We start from the raw sequence: 19,461 nt of genomic DNA on the forward strand, positions 1-19,461 counted from the left end.
CGGGCCCCAGGCCGGCACTAAATTATCCTTTGGTGGCAGGGCCACACCTAGTGGTGTGGGATTTGATCCCGCGGTCTTCTGCATCACAGAGGGCTTTAGTCTATTGATATACATCACTGACAACTTTACTACCTGTACAATCTAATTCAATTCAATACAGCAGCTCTGCCATTTATTCTACATTTACAATGTTGTAATTTCTAAGTTTTTAACTTGAAACTATCATAATGGTGATAATTCTGCTCTCTGTTTATTACTGAGGTCATAATGAGTGGTGGAGTGCGTTGGTACTAAAGATTTGGCCAGAACCAAAGCTTAGGTTTTTTTTTTGTTTGTTTTGTTTTTTGAGATAAATACGCCGATCCACACTCCAGCATAGTAGGTGGCGGTAATGCACCTTTATGTTAGATGTCACCTGCTTTTGCGAAGAAGAAGATGAACCACAACAACAACAAACACACGAAGAAGAATACAACCTGCTCCAGCTGCCGTTAGATGGCGCTAAGTCCAGACGGGTGCACTTATTTCTGACTGGTCCAACTGATGGTAGCTAACATTAGCCCACGGTTTGCTTGAAGTTTAACTTCTAAGAAGCACTGCAACTATCCAATTCGAAGTAGGAACAAACCCAGCCTTTATTTAAGAGGGTATTAATACATTTTTGTTTGATTGAAGGCACCGCCATGTTTTAGCCTTTTAGGTATCGTAGCAGCGTGTAGCTAACGCTAACAGCTGTAATGGGCAACGTCAGCTCACAGACGAGGACATCCAAATGAACGCAACTGCTCGACGATCGTCTCGAACAACCAGACTTAGTCGATATAAAGCATCCACTTTATGAGGGAATCACCTGAAGTTGCACTGCTACTCCTTCTGCTAAGATGAGGAGACTGACCAAGAAGAAGGCTCTGATCCTTGTAAAGGAGTTGGACGCTTTCCCCAAAGTTCCCGAGAGTTATGTAGAGACGACAACCAGCGGCGGGACAGGTACACATAACTATAAGAAACAATATAGTCTTCAGTTGTCCCTCATGAATTACATCAGTTTTACAATGACTCGTTGTGATACTCCTTATAGTGTCGCTGATAGCGTTTACGCTCATGGCTGTCCTTGCCTTCCTGGAGTTCTTTGTGTACAGAAATACATGGATGAGATATGAGTATGAGGTGGACAAAGATTTCTCCAGGTAAGTGCTGGAAGGCTGATTATAGTGTTTCAAACGTTTGCCTTGGCTTCGCATGTTTTCTAACGGTATCGTCTCTTCATTTGCAGTAAACTAAGGATAAATGTTGACATTACAGTTGCCATGAGATGCCAATGTGAGTGCAAGGATGCGCATTTCAGCTCCAGAAGTAAAAAGTTATTCATATTTGAACGAGAAAGGGTTTTGTGATGAGTTTTTGTTTTGTGTTATAATCCAGATATAGGCGCAGATGTCTTAGATCTGGCAGAAACCATGGTTGCAAGTGATGGCTTAAAATATCAACCAGTGAGTTGAAGCTTATACAATTATCTTAAGGAATGATGGCTCAAAGTAAAACTTGTCCTAATAAACCTATGGGTGTTAAGTGCAAATGCATTTCATTGTCTTTAAACATATGTTACAAAATTTCTTTATATTTGTTGTGTTTGTGTTGTTTTTGTTGTTTTTACATTTCAGGTCAACTTTGAACTCTCACCAGAGCAGAGATTATGGCAGATGTAAGAGTCAAGTAAACTTGCTGTACCTATTACTTATAGAACACACCCTTAACCAATATAGTACTTCATTTACAATGCAGTGCTAATATCAGCTGTACATATCAGAAACCAATTTGTATTTACATTTAAAAAAAAGTTTATGCATTGAATTAATTTTTTGTCTCATTACAACTGAGTCTTTGTTTTCATAATATTTCTGTTTCTTCCTATCAGGACACTTCTGCACATCCAGGAACGTCTGCGAGTGGAGCACTCTCTCCAGGATGTACTCTTTAAGGCTGCAATAAAAGGAGCTCCTCCAGCTCTTCCTCAAAGGTATAGGGTCCTGAAAATAACCTGTTTACTGTTTGAAGTGTAAAAATATAATTGTTATTATAAACCAGGAAGTGTTTATATTACTATACACAGTGCTGCTTGAAAGTCTGAACTAGGAAGAATTTTCTCTGTTTTTGCAAAATATGACCTAAGATGTGATCAGATTTGCATGCAAGTCCTAAAACTACAGGAAAGGCAAACAGGATAAAACATTGAACCTAAAATTAGATAAGTTAGTAGATCATGCACCATGAAAACAAAATTAAACTTGTAAACAAAGTATAGTTATAGCAGAAGAAATGTCTTTTTTTGGGGGGGAAAATTGCACAAATGCAGTGGAAGGACCTGAACCAGACAGTTCATCATCCAACATCTAGTACAATGAATGTGCTGAAAAATGTTAGGTTGAAGATAGTCCTGCAAAAGCCAGTCACAGATGTTATAGAATAATAACTTTTGCCACATACATTAAACTTTTGATAATTTCCCACAGTTAATAAATGAATCAAAATGTAATGTGTTTTCTCATTTGTTTCTTATTTAAGACCTGGTCATTTATGTTCGGACAGTTATGCAGCAATAGAAATAAAATTAAAGTTTACATTTTAAATCAATAATGTATATTTTCTCAATAGTGAGGACACTTCAGCCTCCTTGAGTGCCTGCAGGATACATGGACATATATATGTCAATAAAGTGGCTGGAAATTTCCACATTACTGTTGGCAAGTATGTATCAACACATCAATAAAACATTTATAATTAATATTTTGCATCTGTCCAGATCATAAGTAATAGACTGTGCTGTTTTCACTGTTATTTTAAGCTTGTAATCCTTAACAGTTTTGTTGGTAGAGCCACAGAACAGGAATTTTTCAAGGCTTGACCTCTGAACTTTTCATCCGTGAACAGGTCCATCCCACATCCCAGAGGCCATGCCCATCTAGCTGCACTGGTCAGCCACGACAGTGAGTGTACTATCTATAAAACCTTGTTCTTTTCATATGTACCTTTTGGCAATAAAGAGGTTGCTGATAATTGTGTGGATTTATGTAATGTTACAGCTTATAACTTTTCTCACCGCATTGACCACCTGTCCTTCGGAGAAGTGATTCCTGGGATAATCAGCCTACTAGATGGAACAGAGAAAATCACTGCAGATCGTATGTTTGTGTTGTTACACACAAATTAAATTTTTATTAATTTAGGCTTTCATGTGCTTTTTTCATTGATTGATTTATTTTGATGATTTCTGCCAGCTAACCACATGTTTCAGTACTTCATTACCATTGTGCCAACCAAGCTGAACACTTACAAAGTCTCTGCTGACACACATCAGTACTCAGTTACTGAACAGGTGAGTTTAAATCTTGTTAATATTTGTACGGTTTGCTTTGAATCAGTATGGTGATCGTGTCTTTTTTTTTTCTTTGTCTTTTGCAGGAGCGAGCGATAAATCATGCTGCAGGCAGCCACGGAGTCTCAGGAATCTTTATGAAATACGATATCAATTCACTAATGGTCAAAGTCACAGAACAGCACATGCCTCTCTGGCAATTTTTGGTTAGACTCTGTGGCATCATTGGTGGCATTTTCTCTACCACAGGTAGGCAGAACTCACACGCACGCACAGGCTGGTGGAAAACGCATAACAAACTATCTTTATATATAAGACTATCTGAATGTGGCTATAGATTATTTTTCTGAGGTCCGGCCAGACACTGGCATCCTTGAAGTTATTAATTACACTACAGTATGAAACTCAACTTGCAGAGACTTATAATCTAGTAAACATTAGCTGTCTACAATAGAACTTTTATTTAGCCTTGCTAACAGTCACATGCTTGCTTGAGTCACATGTCAGCTTACCCATCTCCTATTCATTATTGCATTAATCAAATGGTCGTTTTTGTCCTTCAGTCTGCACTTAATACCCTAAAGTGTCAAAGTGACGTTTAGTAGAGATGTTTCCAAAATTACTAAAAATCATAGGTGGACAAAATGACAATCTATTGCCAGCATCTAATGTTGGATCTTTTCTCAAAAATACAGGTATGCTCCATGGTATGGTTGGATTCTTGGTTGATTTAATTTGCTGTCGTTTCCAAATGGGGATCTATAAACGTTATAAGGTAACCAAATGACTGTATTAGAAACTTCTAATTAGAACCTATTTGAAAATTGACAAGTCATTTCACCCTTTTTTTTCCCCCCCTCTCCTTTCTCAGGAGCCTCCACTGAATAGGCGAGAAAATGGTGAATCCCTGATTCACACAGACAAATGAGGAGGCTACAACTTAGCAGCAGCCAATGGACATCTTATCATTTTAGCCTAACCCACTAGACAGCAATGAATTACTAGGAAAATGTTTACATAGAGTTTTTATTAAGAAGTGTGCGCCTGCTTGTTGAGAACTATGTAAATATTTTTATAATTTTTAAACTTACTGTGGGTGGTTGTTGGTTTCAGACAGCTGTTAATTCACTTGTGAGGGATTGAAAGCAATAGGTCCAATAATTATTTGTCATGTTTATTTAGACTGAACAGCAGAAATTTAAATCATTACTGTAGCTCTGACTTCATTAGACAGTACCTGGTGTTAAGGCTCCCACAATATATGGAATCTTTTCACTTATTTTGGCTAATTAGTCCAATGAAGGTTCTGCTGTTTAGTACTCGCAAGAGTGACATCTGAAAGTTTTTGAACATTAAAGGACATTTCTGTAATGTACTTTGGTGACAGACATCTTACAGCTCTGCTCAACTTCAGGCTCAAAAGGGGTCTGATCAAGTACTATAAAAGGAAATCCTAACCCTGTGAAAAGAATGGATCGGGTTTAAAATGATTTGACAAGTGCCTGTGTGTAAATAATTGTTGCAAATATGGTGATAGGCTGATTTGGTAAATAAAAATTACTTTTAATTGAATCTGATGTGTATTCATTGTTAAACTTTAGCACTGTCTCTTGTATATTCATTAGCACATGTTTGCCCAGTGCCCATAGTGTCCTCTTCAAAAGTCTTTTGTCCAATCAATCCAAATACTAAAAACATTCAATTTAAAATAATATAAAAACACAAAAATAGCACCGAACATTTGTCCACCAAATATAACCATTAAGTCTCACCATCAACATTAAACAGTCTCTAGTAAAGAATATTTTACACCATGTCAAGAGTTTATTTGACAGTATTTCAGAATATCTTTCAGTAAACAAGTTTTTTGTTTTTTAGCAAAATGTATTATCAGTACTGTCGCATTTCATAAAAATAGTTGTTCACGTCTTTGAAACTACAGTATCAATGATACAGTAAACCATATTTGTAGGAATACAGCTGTACAAGGTGAATAGTACACAAGTAACACTACAGTTATACTTGAGCTCAATGGGGATTTATGGATGTGCCATCTTTCCTTTTCAGTTCTGATGAAGCAGTTTTTAGTTATTTTTATTTATTTTTTGTTTCTGTGTACAAAATCACTCACAGTAGGCGAGGCGGGGGGGGGTCTGGACAGAGACAGGGAGCTTGATGATACACTGTTTCACCTTTCCTATGTCCCAGTGTCCCCTCACTAAAAGCAGTTTAGCAGTAGGTCCCAACCAGTTTACAAATACGGCTTGGATGTGCTATCATGCTGCATTTAGTCACAATGATTATTTTTACACTCATCCGGTCCTCCATTATTAATGAGAGCAAGCATCTTGTTGAGAGAAATGGATGACATCAAAATGGAGAAATACAGGAGAACTTTATCTGTGGTGTCTCATTTAATAGCATGCCTTGACTTTGCCAGTAACAGACCTGATCGAAAGGACGCTTTGATGCGTTTATGTTGCACAGGTCATCTAAAATCATGGGTTCAGGCTTAGCAAGGATTGGTACTGCCTGCAACAACCTAAACTTAACATGTTTCCATTTACATAATAAACAAAGTTGCAATAACACTCATTTGACAACAGAATCTGTGGTCTGCTTAGATAATGACCCCATCTGGATAAACGTTCACAGCTCGACTCTCCCACATGACGCTGTAAAAAAAGGATGTAATGCTACAGGCTACATTTGATCCCCTTTTCAACACTCGGGGACAAGGGCAATCATTGACATTGATAAGCTATACAGCTTAAGAGTGCATCAAGATAACTGGATATACTGCTTGGTGTTGAGTTCGAAGAAAAACTGGCTCCACAATTTCAACTGTTTGCTGATATGTGTGCATGGTCACTTAACATCTGTTTTGCATTCAGTTCCCAAAACAAATTACAACAGCTCTGCATTAGTTTGAGTAAGGCACTCCGCCCCACCTCATAACCATCGGCCTCCTCTTCCCCACACCGATGCCCCTCTCCCACAGTGATGTGGTACACTTAGCACAGTAAAAGGCATAGAAATGGGAAATATAGACTGGACAAAATTTTTCTGTTAAGCATCAAATGAATACAACACAGCTTATAATTCTGCACAATGACTGCATGGTTGACTGATCAAGTTGTGTACATAACGCAGTCGAGTTTTATGATTTCTTACTAAGCCAACTGTTTTCAGTTCAACTTGATGAAAAAAGATTTTCTTTTGTCCAACACGATTACCAACTGTTCAGCTCCACAGAGAATAATCTCTATATTCTACCTAAAAGGTGCCAGTCCCTGTTTAATATCATGGTGCCTTATATCCATGCACACAACCACTGCCTCTCTCAGTTGTCTGGGTGAGTCTTTGATATGTAGTTAAAGGAGGCCGTGGAATTTGTGGTTGTAAAACACTGTCCTGGTGTTATTTTTTCTTGTCTTTACAATTTACCTAACTACAACACGGCCCCAAAAAACACCAACAAGTATGCTTTTGAGTTTACCAAATGTACATATTTTTAACATCTTTACATTTACAGTATATGATATATTGGTAGGCATGTGGAATCTAACACGTCAGGTTAACCAGGCTGTCACTACGGTCAGTGCTATGTCCGCCAGGGATTTCAGTGTCACTGCCTCCATCTGACAGATTTTAGTCTCATTTTTCCCACTGCACAGAGAAAATAGAGTAAAAGTAAATCTCTTGGATGTACATGTGTCTCCACTCAGATTCAGTGATGCTCCTTCTGAGATCAGGACATTAACTTTCACATCTATGGGTCCAAATGGCTACTTGGTGAGTAGTCTCCATCAGGTTTGATACTGTAAGTTACAATAGCTGTGAAAGGTCCTCTGTTCTTTTTAAGGTGGTGGGTGTAATAATCATCTCATAAGTACAAATGAAACATAATCTTAGAAGTAGATGAAGAAGAAAACAGACAGAGAGAGAACAAGGGAGATTCTCAGGCATCCAGTGGTGAACTGAACGAGGAGCCAGACAGTGTGAGTCCAAACCAGCTAGATCCATTCTACCTGCTAACTGTAGAGGTCCAGGACCTCAGGGTGCCAGGCAGTTTCTCTGACCCAGGAACATTCCAGGGCCCAGGGGAGGCAGCTGTGCTCCTCACAGGAGGATCTTCCATGCTTTTAGAGGGGAAACAGAGCCCACTGTGGCCACTGGCCCTGTCGTCTTCTCGAGGAAAAAGACCTCTGGATACCAGCCTCTCCTGGAGGCTAACATGTCCATCTCCACTGGCCAGAGAAGCTCCATTCAAATTAACACTCACATATGTGTCCCAGGGCCAGACAGTGCTCATTGGCTGTGTGTGCAGACCCTTTCTCTCACAGCAGGGGGAGCAAACCTCCCTCTGTCTCTCTCTTCTGTCAATGGACCTCCCCAAAATAACTTTAGGAGGCAAAGGCCGAGGCTGTCTTTCACCTGGTCCGCAGTCCATCTCTCCAGACGCCTGAGGGATTACCTGCCCCCTGATGATGCACTTCTGCTGGGTGGACCTGCCACCTGTAGCCCCTCTAATGGAGCTGTGGTCTGTTGTCTGCTGAGCTTTGTCTGCTATGCACACTGCGGCCTCTAGAGGGAGCTGATGGAGGGAGTCAGGGGCTGAGGCTAGATGGGATGAGAGCAATGGATTTGGGTGGGGTTCGAGGGTCACTTCCTGCAGGGCAGAGTGGGTTGTAGAAAGGGAATCCCAGGGGCCTGCACAGTCTGTCAAGGAAGAAGAAAACATGCTCAGGTGAACTGAGATTAAAAGATTGTGATAAAACCAGCATGCACATGCTTCCAGAGAGAGAAAGGTAGAGTAACTGAAAGGCAAAGAGAGAAGGCAGAGATACTGTCAGGCAAACCTTTATGTACATGACCATATAGGTCTCTATGCTGATATTTTACACCTAAAGTGTAATCTACACAACACACAGATGCATGACAGGATTCAATTATTGCTTAAACAAGAATTTGTAGATGTGTGACAGACTGATCCTGAGCAGATTGGTTTAACACAGACCACTTTACAGTTCATGATAATACTTTCTCATGCACAATTTTTCGGGATCATGCATACACAAACATATAGAACACATCTACAGAGCACACAGATTAACTGGTATAAGGAGAAAGAGAAGTGCAGTTTTTCCACAAACCGTGTCTTTGCCCATTAGGAAGAAATAGGGGGAGCTTAGTGTGTCACCTTTCATGCACATGGAGAGGTTGGGAGGTACGATTCCTGAGGGAAGGCAAGTAAAAGCCTATACCAATCAGTAGAATTGAAGCAGACACAATAAAACTACAGACTGGGTTGTTATTTTACTGTTTGATTAGATTTAGTTTTTACATACTGTACAGACATAAATATAGACAATATAATAAAAGAAAAAAAGGGAGTAAATAAATTAAGATTAATACATGTTAATATGTTATTGAGTAAAACATAACATATGCAGGAAAGAGCAGCTCTGGTTAAAAACAGTGATGTTGAACCTCAAACTATGAAAATAAGAATCAGACCGGGTCAGACACTAAAGGAGACGGAAAGATTAGTAAAAGTCTGTGTCAGGAAAACCCACCATACTCTGGCACCTGTCCTGTGCCCCTCTTTAGCAGCAGTCTGACTCGCCTCCCTCCCGCCTTAATGAGTTCAATGGCGCGGGCATGAGTCATGTCCCGAGTGCTGTCCCCGTTAATCTCTATGATCTGATCCCCTACCTGGAGGAGACACACAGAGGACACAGTCGATTTCTGTCAACCTCTGTTTAACCATGGAATGTTAACTTTACTACACGGTCCTCTAGTGGTGAGCAGCTCCACTGGTGCATCTGGGGAATAAGTGATATTAAGTGCCTCAACAACTCCCTCGACAACATCTCAAGAGTTGTTGTTGAGGTTTAACAGATGGGTTACTCAGCCACTGAGTCCAAATGCACTTATACATACTCACTTTGTCCATTTTCCAATCTATAAGCTCTTCCTGCCCAGTGTAGGAGTTGCGACAGAAAGATTTGAATTTAAGGAACAAGTGAAAGATAAGAGCATAGCATAAAAGCAACAAGCAAGTTTACTCAAAATTACAAGATTTTAAACTTTAATGCTCAATTACATACTTTCTACATTTCTTTAACAAAATGACTGTTGTTCACTAGCAATAATTCCCATTGTCTGCCAAATCGCTTTTAAATTTTGGTAGTTTTCATCGTCTCATCAACGGCCATCTCACCCTCATTCTTCCATTTCTTATGGCAGGACCATCTTCAGCAAGACGCAACACAAATAGGTCCATTTTGTATTCTCTGCCGCCACGGATACTGAAGCCGAAACCCTTTGCACTTTTCTCCAGTTCTACTGTAAAGTAATCAAAATCCTGCAGAAAGAAATGTACAACAAAGAGAAAATAACATTGTAATACATGTCAAAAACATAAAACACCTTCTCAATAGTGTGGTGGCACAAATAAATATGTCCACCTAATCCTCCACATAGTGTCACGTTGAGCAGAAAGCTCTTGTTCTGGCTGTACCTGTGGTCTGAAGTCAGCAGGGATCCCAAGGGGGAACTGTGCAGCTGCAGGGTGCTGCCTGAAGTCCAGCAGACCAGGCGGGTGTCTGTAGTCCAGTGTTGGAGGCTGACGATAATCAGTAACCGGTGGGTGACGATAGTCTACTGGAGGTTGCCGGTAATCGGTGAATGGAGGATGGCGGAAGTCAGGTTTGACGTCTTGTCTGGCTTTTACCTCTGACCTGTCAAGACAGAGAAAGGAACAAAATTTAGAACAGAGGTTTGTCCTATGATACCTTATTTTGAAGGAGCATAATGGAAGGATCTTATCTTATTGCACACAACATCACATGTCCCCAGTACATTTTGCAGATATATATAACATTTGAGCTTAGCTTTCCATGTAAAGAACAAGAGCTTAAGAAATACAGTGTGTGTGTGTGTGTAGCAAAGAAGTCACACCACAAAAAAGGACAGAAATATCACTCCCTGTTTTGAAACTTTTATCAAGCTCTCAGTTGTAAAATGGCCATAAATCCATAGCTCTGGGAGTGCTACTCTTAACATCTTACTGTGAGAGTCACATGCACGCACTTAAACTTCCATAGTTTTGATGCACAACAGGCCCTGATTGTGGGGTTGCTTAAATATAGAAGAGATACCTTAACCTAAATTATTCACCAACACTGTAAAAGCTAAGTGGTGTTATGCAACAAAGTAGAAACCAGCCTGAGGCCGAGAGTCTGACTGGGACAAAAGTTGTCTCAGGTTTTCTCCAAAACTTACTGGCATGCAAGAAGAAAACTACATAATTACATGTAGTATATACACTGTTAAAATTTGCTGAAAGAGATCTGCTGCTCCCTCTTCTAGTCACCCCGCACACACTCACTCACAAACACACACACACACACACGTCACTCACTTACTAAACAAGAACATCTTTCTTTGTGCTACCTTACCTTCCATCATGGAGGTAGAGCTGCGGAGGAGGCCCAGAGGGCTGGGAGACTGGGCTCTGCTGTGTTCCAACTGGTGCAGGCTGCGAGGCTGCTGAAGCAGGAGGACCAGTCACTGTTTGGCATGTCTGAGCTGGTGTCTGGCCAGGTAGGACTGTTGCTTGACCTGTTTGAATGGCCGCCTGAGGAATCGTTTGGCCGGGCTGGGTGCCTCCTTGGCTTTGTTGGGCTACAGGACTGGGCTGGGTCTGTGCGTTGTGTTTCTGGGTCATGGGGCTTTGCTTCTCCGAGCTGGGCCCAGAATGGGCACCTGATGGACAAATGGTAAGACAAAATTCCAGGGAAAATTAAGTTGCAAATAAAGATGCAGTTGATTGCAGTATACTGTTCACAATTCTCTGCAAGAATCTGAGAATGTGCAATGTTATAAGATAAGGCCTGATTATGTTGAAGAAAGTTTGCATCCTTTGTTGCTTATTATTGCTGTTACTTTGTGACTTCATAGGTCTTACAAAATAATTTTGTGTGTAAGCTTGTTCTTAGCCAAGTGAAATAAAAGAACATTCATATACAATAGAGGAGGCTGACTTCAGAAGTTTTCTTTATTAAATACCAAGGGAAAACAACCTGTCTCAAAAAATAACATAATAAAATCTGACTTCACTTACCCTCCTCTGGTATGATGTGCAGTGTAACTGTTAGCCCTGCGTCTTTAATGAGCTTGACAATATCTGCATGCGGCATGCTGATGATAGATTGTCCGTTCACAGCCAGGATCCGATCGCCCACCTTCAGTTTCCCACATCGGTCTGCTGGGCTGCCCTCAATGATGCGTCCTATTTTATGGGGCACAGCTGGAAACAGACAAAAGCAAAGTTATTGTCAACAACTTTTTAAACAGACAAAACAACACTGATAAAACTCAATTTCAAAGCAGAGAAAATACCTTTTTGAATTTCATTAAGTATTAAACTATGATCTTTACCATTTATGACTCAAGAGCAATGTAGGCACTTTTTAAGATTACAGTTGCATATATTATTGGTTATGCCTTACAAAGCACGGGCTCTGCAGTGAAATACATTAAATAAAATATTTATCAGAGTTCCTTGACAATTAAATCAAGACAAATCTAATTAGTTTTTATATACACTTTGCACATAATTAATAAAGAAAACTGAAAATATTCACTTGAATATAAAACCTAGCAAACAGGCAGCATATCTGAGGGACTGGTTAAAATGCACCACAACATCCTAAAACAATGGTTTAATATTATGGCTGTAGAGCCACTTTTGGGTTATGTATGGATGTAGGTATATAGTCGGTGGTGTCTTTAGGCAAAAAAACATTTGAATTTTATATCAATATGCAATTAGTCCAAGCTGACTTAAGATTCCCATACATATAAGGTGTCTGCTCGCTTTAGTCTAAACATGTTAAAATAAATTAATGCATTAAATGTAAATCTTTTTATAGTATATTGGCATAAAGGGAAGACCAACTTAGGACCAAACTAACAAAAATGTGTGGCGGCTGTAGCTCAGTAGGTAAAGCCGTTGTCCACCAACCACAGGGTCAGTTGTTCGAGTCCTGGTCACTCCTGGTTACACGCCAAAGTGTCTTTGGGCAAGACACTAAAGATGTGCAAGTAGGCGTGTGAGAGGGTGAATGAAAAGCAACATTCAGGTAAAGGCACTATACAAGCAGACCCTTTAAAAAAAAAATTAAAAAACTGCTTAAAAACAGCTCCAGCTAATGAAAGTTCTGAAACTGAGATAAGAAACAAAAGGAAATTAATTGTTAAGGGACATGAAGCCCATTGGTTATTAGTAAAGAACATATATTAGAATGGGTTAGGGTTTTTTCCACATGCAAGACCCACAGGTATCATGTGGTACCTGAAATTAAAATTGGAAAAAAATCCAACAGAAGCTACAACCCTTAGGGTCCTTGTACATCAAGATTTACAAAGCACCATTTGTACCGCCAAGAAACCTTTATGGCTCAAGACAGAATCAACTCACTGATGACAGTGGTGTTCTCTGGTCTGTTTAGGGAACTGATGATGACAAAGCCAAAGCCCTCATTCTCCTTGCGGTGAATTACAACATCACTGGTTTGCAGGGCAGATCCCTCTGGAGGAGAGGTGGCAGTGGGGGCAGCGACCACAGGAGGCCCAGAAGCCGAGGCTGCATCACTGCGTGGCGAGCTGTGTTGTGTCGATACTGAGCCAGGGCTGCGGCCGTTCACAGGACACAGTTCACCTGAATGAGAGGAAGAAAGAGGGGAGGAAAGAATGAGTTGAAGCCACAGTTCTGCTAGTGTAAAACATCACCTGTATACTTCCAGCACGTATTTCTCTACCTGTCAAACTTTTGCTGATTGGTTTGTCACCCAACTTGTATAGCCAAAGAGTATGCTCTACCCCTGGTGTTGTACTGCATTTAGAAGCACATATCCTGCTGCAGTGCTCACAATGAACAAAGGATAGATGTATGTTGGGATCTAGTACCACAAAAAATATGTGTGGGTGAGAAGTACACTCTGATCCAGCATGTGTGTTCTTTCCAACTTTTTTTTTTATTTGATGCAGTTAAGATGTGCAGCATGTTCTTGGGTCTTGGTGAAGTGTGAAAAACAAAACCACAACAAAAAAAAAGGACAAAAACTACAACATGTCCTCACCAGGCGTTTGCACTCTCCTCCTCACAGTCAAGCTGACTTGACCATTGCGAGCTGCTGCATGCATCAAGTCTATTACATATTTGTGTGGTTTCCCAGCAACCACATTTTTATCCACAGAAATGAGCTCATCCCCGGGTCGAAGCCGCCCATCACGCTCAGCAGGAGTGTTCTCTATTATAGCTCCAATAACAATCTGTTCAAAGACAATCAATATTAGCAGCATAGATGAAGGTGAAGAGGATGAAACAGAGACACAGTGGAATCATACAGTAATTGCTTTGTCTAGCTTGTAAACTACTTTTGGGTCATTGCAACATTTTTTTTTTCACCTTCCAAATTTTCTGCTGCCACAGTATCAAAATTTGCATGCTGTTGCACATTTGCACATGTTAGCAAGGCGTTACTTCAGTATGGGAGGTACCGAGCAGTTAGAGTGTCAGGACAGTGTAAGAAAATCAAAGTGTGCACGTGTACAAGTGTGTTGTGTGTGTGTGTGTGTGTGTGTGTGTGTGTGTTAGTCAGTGTGTGTAGAGGGGGAAGGTTTGTTAGATGAAAGAATTGTAACTGAATGAAGAGTGTGAGATGAGCTTAGGTGCAGGTCAGATGAGTTTGGTGTGAGGTTAAAAATGTGTGTGGTCCAGCCCGTCCCATACGAGCCTTGTCACGGGCGTCCGGACTCACAGCCTGCACGGCCTCGTCTCCCCCCAGGATGCGAAAGCCGAACCCGGTCTTCTCCCTCAGCAAGTGCACCTCTACCTCTTCATACTCTGGACCTGACAAAGAGATTTAGACATTAAAGGTGAACTCTTTCATTCCAAAATCACCTTCACAACATGTGTTCAGAACAGCGTAATGCCTCAACTACCATGAATGAAATATTCTTTACTCACGCCGGCTCTCGTAGATAGCCCTCGACTTCTCATAAAGGTCATAAGGGTCAGGCTTGTTAAGGTCGAAGCCTTCAGTTGAGTCAGGCACTGAAGTGCGGTGCTGGGGCTGGTTTGAGAAGGGCATGCCAGGAGGCAAAACTGGGGCAGATAAGTTTGCCTGGGGGCTACCATGCGGATCCCACTGGTCAGTCAACTATAAGAAAAACACCAACAACAGATGTGCAATTAAAAATATAGAACTCTGTATATATAAAGTTGTTTATTGCTTCATTTGTGTACATATTTTCCATCAAACATTTTGAAATACAACTGGCACATGCCTCAGTTTTGTTTAAATACAAATCTGTCAAACTGGTTCTTAGGAACCGTGTCAAAATAGGATTAATGCGTGTAGGAGACTTGGAGGTCTTTCTGTTAGCATCTCATTGACTGATTGATTTCATTATCTGAAAGGGAACTAGTTTGTAGTGTGGGCACATAGAAAGAACATACACAATAAACTCAAGCAACAGCCCACATTTTCCACACCATGCGGGCAGAAGAAAACAACAAACAATTGAAATACTATGCAGTGCTGACCTGTAATGCTTACACAGGTAGAAGATACAAGACCTAATATTAGCATAAGTGCAGAGGAAACTACACAGCAATAAAAAAGGCCAATATGCAGCACCAGCTGCAGGGCTAATAGGGGCTAAAAACTTCATGTCCAAACTCAAGTTATCAGAAAACCAAGCAAACAAATGACTGCATAAAAACACAACAGTTAAGTATAATGAAATAACATAACCATGCACAACAATAATGCTATATGTTTACGGTAATAAACTGTGAAATAATATTAACAATAAATTCAACAACATGAAAAATAGACCTCAAGAGTGATCAATGTGATCTTTACTTTTGTTACACTGCTTTATGTTATAGACATAATCAATGTTTTCAGAGATCTGAAACCACAAAGGCCAAGAATTATGTACACCTCAGTGATCAAAATGTGCTTAGGATCACAGATCAGTAAAATAGTATAAAAACGTTTTCTAAAGCTTTAAGTGATTCTAGGAGCACCAAAGCATCAATTATTGTGGAACTGTTCTTCCATTTCAAAATTAATTTGGAACCACCAGCAATCGGGCTGAATGCAAGTGTGCAAAGGTTATAGAAACTCACAAAAAGCAATTGTTGCAAAAAGGCTTAGTACAGAATAAGGGCGGCTGTACGTCAGTTGGTAAGACAGTTTTCCACACATCACAGGGTCAGTGGTCCCTCCTGGCTACGTGTCAAAATGTCCTTGGGCAAGACACTGAACCCCAAATTGTTCCCGGTGGGTTAGGTGAGCACCTTACATGGCAGCCACCACCATTTGTTTGTGAGTGTGTGAGTGTGTGTGAATGGGTGAATGAGAAGCAACACTGTAAAGTGCTTTGGATATAAGCATTACAGAATCCGGCATTTATTAATATAGTGTTTTAGCCTTTCTCATCATGGCTTACTAAGTGTCAATAATAGCAAAATGGCAGATTTTGCCATTTAAGATTTAATCTACATCATAAAGTTTGCAAAAGTATCATAACCTTCTGTTCCTATAGCCATTTATTTAAATGTAGTTATTTAATATCTGTACAGTGAAGAAACATTTTGTCACAATTCAAACATAAATGAGATGAGATTCATCATGTGGGAATATTCTAACATCATGAATGAACCCTGATTGTAAAAGCAGTGACAGGTGCAGTTTAAGTATAAATGTGAAGAGCTTTTCCCAGCTGGTGAGGTGTGAGATCTGACGTGATCAAACCAATAAGTAGGTCACGACAGACTAGCTCATTTCACAATCAAGCAAAAGCCAAACACCTCTGAGGCAAAACAACCGAGCCAATAAACACTGAGTCTGCATGCTACTGTCTTACCGCTCTGCCTCAACAAAGAAATCTGATTCATAGACAGACATTTTCTCTCTGCCTGCCTTTCTGTCTCACTCACGCAGACACACAAGCAGACACACATTTAGTTGAATCCGTGTACCTGTTTGGAGGTCTTCCATGGAGAGATGTGGCCTGGGGGAGAAAGAAAAAACACATTTCATACAGAGTAGACTCTAATAGTGTGTCAGATTCTTATCAAACAACAAAATTAAGGTTAATCACAACTATTCAGGCTAAAACAACCTTCAAGAGATGAGACATTGGGTGTTAAAATCCTTCCCATGATATGTGTCTGTTTGCCGATTACATGTTACTGTTTTGACTTTGTGCAACGGGTTTGGTTGTTGCATTTGTTTTCAACATAATTACATCATTAGCTGCAGGCAAAAGCACAGAGCACCCTCCCAACACACACACACACACTCACACACACACACACGTATTTCTATCCTTGTTAGGACTTTTTTTTGACATAGTGGGTTCCCTAAACCCAGTTCTAACTCTGACCCTAAAACATAGTCTCACCCCACAAACAAGCCTTCAAACTTAAACAACAAACTGTCCCCACACACATATTTTATCTGCATGTAAGAAACAAGGAGAACCTTACATCACAACAGCTGTCTAATCAGCACAGCTGCATTATGTGTCCACAGAGACATACATTTATGCTGCAGAGAAACACTTAGTGTAAAACACTTAATCTTAATATTTACAGTGCAGACTTTGATAGTGAAGAACCAAATTAGATTGGATAATATTCTACAATAAATCAAATTTTAAGTGTATTTCTTGCACTGTTTAACTGGGGTCCCCTTATCTAGTTTCAGGACCTATGTGAATTTTTAGTGGTTTAGGAAATTCTTAAGGATTCACACACGTTAAAGCAACTCTGTATCGGAAAAAATACTCTCAATATCCTGAGAAACATCAGAGAGGAATATATTATGGACTTTATCTACTTTAACTACATCAGTCTGCTTTTTGGGTGAAGGCCAGAGCACTTAGAAAGTTAAGCCTTCTGCTCCATTGCAATCAAAATCAGAAGGTGCGTGAAGATTTGGGGGAAAGGAAATATAATAGACAATCTAAATTGGCAAACTGAAAACTAAAATAAATATCCACAATTATTGACATTTTTATAATTTATTTCTCCACACTCTCCACCCCCAGCCCCCCTCCATTTGCTCAATTAAAGCATCATTTCTACCTGGAAATCTTTTCCATTTTTCCCCTATGTCCCTGCTGTGTCTGTCAATGTGGAGGAGGACACAAGACAATAGAAGAAAAAGAGAGAAAAAAACTGTCCATGCCATAAACTCGAATGAAGGGTGGAGGAGAGCTGTCCGTGGTGCTGAAATGATTCAGCACACTGGCAGCAGAGGGAGAGCTCTGTGGGAGGCTGGGACTAATAACCATGTTCTGCAGGGAATGCAGGCCTTAAGGGACGCCTTTAAGGAATTCTAATAACTCATTCTCAGGAAAGTTTTCTTAATGACCCATGCAAGGACTTAAATATGAACTACAAGGCAATTGTCCACTCGTTTCAAAGAGGAGCGTCATACTCATAAATGCATTTAGGCTTAATTTAAATGCTAATACGCTTCATTGGCATATGTGCTAGATGTGTGGTGCACTCATATGCTTGCTGATGAATTACAAATGAATGGTGGAGAGGATTCATGTGGCCTCTCTTACGAGTCAGTGGTCAGGCAGTCTGGCAGGCCAGTCTCACAGACTAGCCTGCTGAGTTCTGGATGGCCTTCAGATCAGCCTGATTGGCTTGTACAGCCTGACACTCTTTTTTTATTGGTGCCGCAAAATGACTCTAGTCTTTGGTTGGCTCAGCTTCAAACCGGGATGTCAGGGGACGGAGCTGTGAACACGACCAGAGCTCAGCGGAACTCTGGCAGAGCGCCCACACTACAGCCAGTCAGACACAGACACAAACACACACACACCACACACGTACACACTGTCACAGTCACACGTGCAACGGAAGTCTAACACCCTGTCTGTGCTACACAAAGCACCGATGCACTCAGTCACACATCTGAAATCATGTGTTCAAACTGAATTCCACTGCTGCTCTGCACACAAACCTGTGTATGCAAACACAAATATGCTTAAGTTATCCTGACATTTTGCACATCTGGGTCATTTTAAAAGACCTTGTCCTTTCTTTCACCCTACAGAGAGTAGAGAGAGGCATGCAGAGAGAGTCAGAGAGGTTCCTGGTGTGTCAGGCTGATAGTCCCTGTGGGGCCGTTGTCTTGAGTTGTTTGAAAGAAAAAAGGAGGAGATGGCATCTTTGGGGGAAGGGAGGTAATTTGTCACATTCAGCTCAGCATTTAGAAAGATATCGATTGCAAGCTGTGCATTTGAATACAGATCTGTGGATGTACATATAATGATGCATTAAAATGTATTGGGCAACTGCATTTGTGTATTGATTTCCAGCACGATTTTCAAATGGCGTGTCTGACAGTGGAATATGAGTGAGTGTTTTTGCATAGGCAAACCACCAGGTGGCAGATACTTGCTCTGCATGGTTGTAAAAGATCCTGTGGTGCTCAGCCTCAAAACCCTTGATCTTAGCTGCTCACATACACACGCATGCTTGTGCAGTCACACACACAGTGTTTTTTTCACTGCTTTAAACACTTAAAGTTGCATTAAATAACAGACAGTATTTATCACCTTTACCGAAAGTGACCAAGTATAATTCACTGTACAACATTCAGAAAACAATCTATTGATTTAGATTGGGCAGCAATTAGTCAAGGCATCTCCAATAATGGTCAGTGATGTACTGTGGACTCAAGACAACAAAGCTGGCATAAAATCAGCAACCCACCCACCAGCACTTAAACCTGATAGCCTGATGTATCAGGATCACTAACAGCAAATGTCTTTGATTGCTTTTCAGGTCTGCACTAATAATTCCTGTCACACTTCAATTAATTAAACCTGAGATGCATAAGAGACTCATTGCCTTTATCCCTAATTAAATAGAACCCACGAAAAGGAGTGATGCAAATGAGAGTGTATCTATAATTCCTCTTTATTATTCTATTATCATCTTAGAAACAATACAAACCAACTCATCAATGGGAATTTAT

General features: G+C 40.4%; 2 protein-coding genes across 11 annotated transcripts in view; one reads left to right on the forward strand and one right to left on the reverse strand.

Moving 5' to 3' along the window:
* The first annotated feature begins 470 nt into the window (after nt 1–470).
* Nucleotides 471–4,945, forward strand: LOC137125658 (endoplasmic reticulum-Golgi intermediate compartment protein 2-like). Its single transcript, XM_067501470.1, has 13 exons — nt 471–987; nt 1,079–1,187; nt 1,274–1,320; nt 1,423–1,490; nt 1,662–1,702; nt 1,916–2,017; nt 2,653–2,745; nt 2,929–2,984; nt 3,081–3,179; nt 3,276–3,373; nt 3,460–3,622; nt 4,069–4,148; nt 4,245–4,945. The coding sequence occupies exons 1-13, from the start codon at nt 882–884 to the stop codon at nt 4,299–4,301; spliced, it is 1,119 nt and encodes a 372-aa protein (XP_067357571.1). The 5' UTR covers nt 471–881; the 3' UTR covers nt 4,302–4,945.
* Nucleotides 4,946–5,006: 61 nt separating this feature from the next.
* LOC137125646 (membrane-associated guanylate kinase, WW and PDZ domain-containing protein 2-like) overlaps nt 5,007–19,461 on the reverse strand; it is a 66,441-nt gene continuing 51,986 nt past the window's right edge. For 4 of the 10 annotated variants that reach the window (XM_067501439.1, XM_067501445.1, XM_067501443.1 and 1 more), the window contains 12 exons: nt 16,440–16,471; nt 14,415–14,607; nt 14,182–14,297; nt 13,525–13,717; nt 13,204–13,344; nt 12,864–13,103; nt 11,505–11,690; nt 10,840–11,146; nt 9,900–10,119; nt 9,600–9,743; nt 8,953–9,091; nt 5,007–8,095 (listed from right to left, as the gene is read on the reverse strand). In XM_067501439.1, coding sequence (XP_067357540.1) covers nt 7,401–8,095; nt 8,953–9,091; nt 9,600–9,743; nt 9,900–10,119; nt 10,840–11,146; nt 11,505–11,690; nt 12,864–13,103; nt 13,204–13,344; nt 13,525–13,717; nt 14,182–14,297; nt 14,415–14,607; nt 16,440–16,471 — 2,606 coding nt within the window. In that variant the 3' untranslated portion in view covers nt 5,007–7,400. Of the gene's footprint in view, nt 8,096–8,529; nt 8,635–8,952; nt 9,092–9,599; nt 9,744–9,899; nt 10,120–10,839; nt 11,147–11,504; nt 11,691–12,863; nt 13,104–13,203; nt 13,345–13,524; nt 13,718–14,181; nt 14,298–14,414; nt 14,608–16,439; nt 16,472–19,461 lie in introns of all 10 variants that reach the window. The other 6 variants (XM_067501447.1, XM_067501448.1, XM_067501440.1 and 3 more) reach the window with 6 other exon arrangements.

Source organism: Channa argus, chromosome 4, assembly GCF_033026475.1.
Source record: "Channa argus isolate prfri chromosome 4, Channa argus male v1.0, whole genome shotgun sequence".
NCBI lineage: Eukaryota > Metazoa > Chordata > Actinopteri > Anabantiformes > Channidae > Channa > Channa argus.

Coding starts and splice junctions, on each gene's coding strand:
- LOC137125658 (XM_067501470.1), top strand. CDS start 882: ATGAGGAGACTGACCAAGAAGAAGGCTCTGATCCTTGTAAAGGAGTTG. Junction 1,321..1,422: donor AGTTGCCATGAGATGCCAAT/GTGAGTGCAAGG, acceptor GTTATAATCCAG/ATATAGGCGCAGATGTCTTA. Junction 1,491..1,661: donor ATGGCTTAAAATATCAACCA/GTGAGTTGAAGC, acceptor TTTACATTTCAG/GTCAACTTTGAACTCTCACC.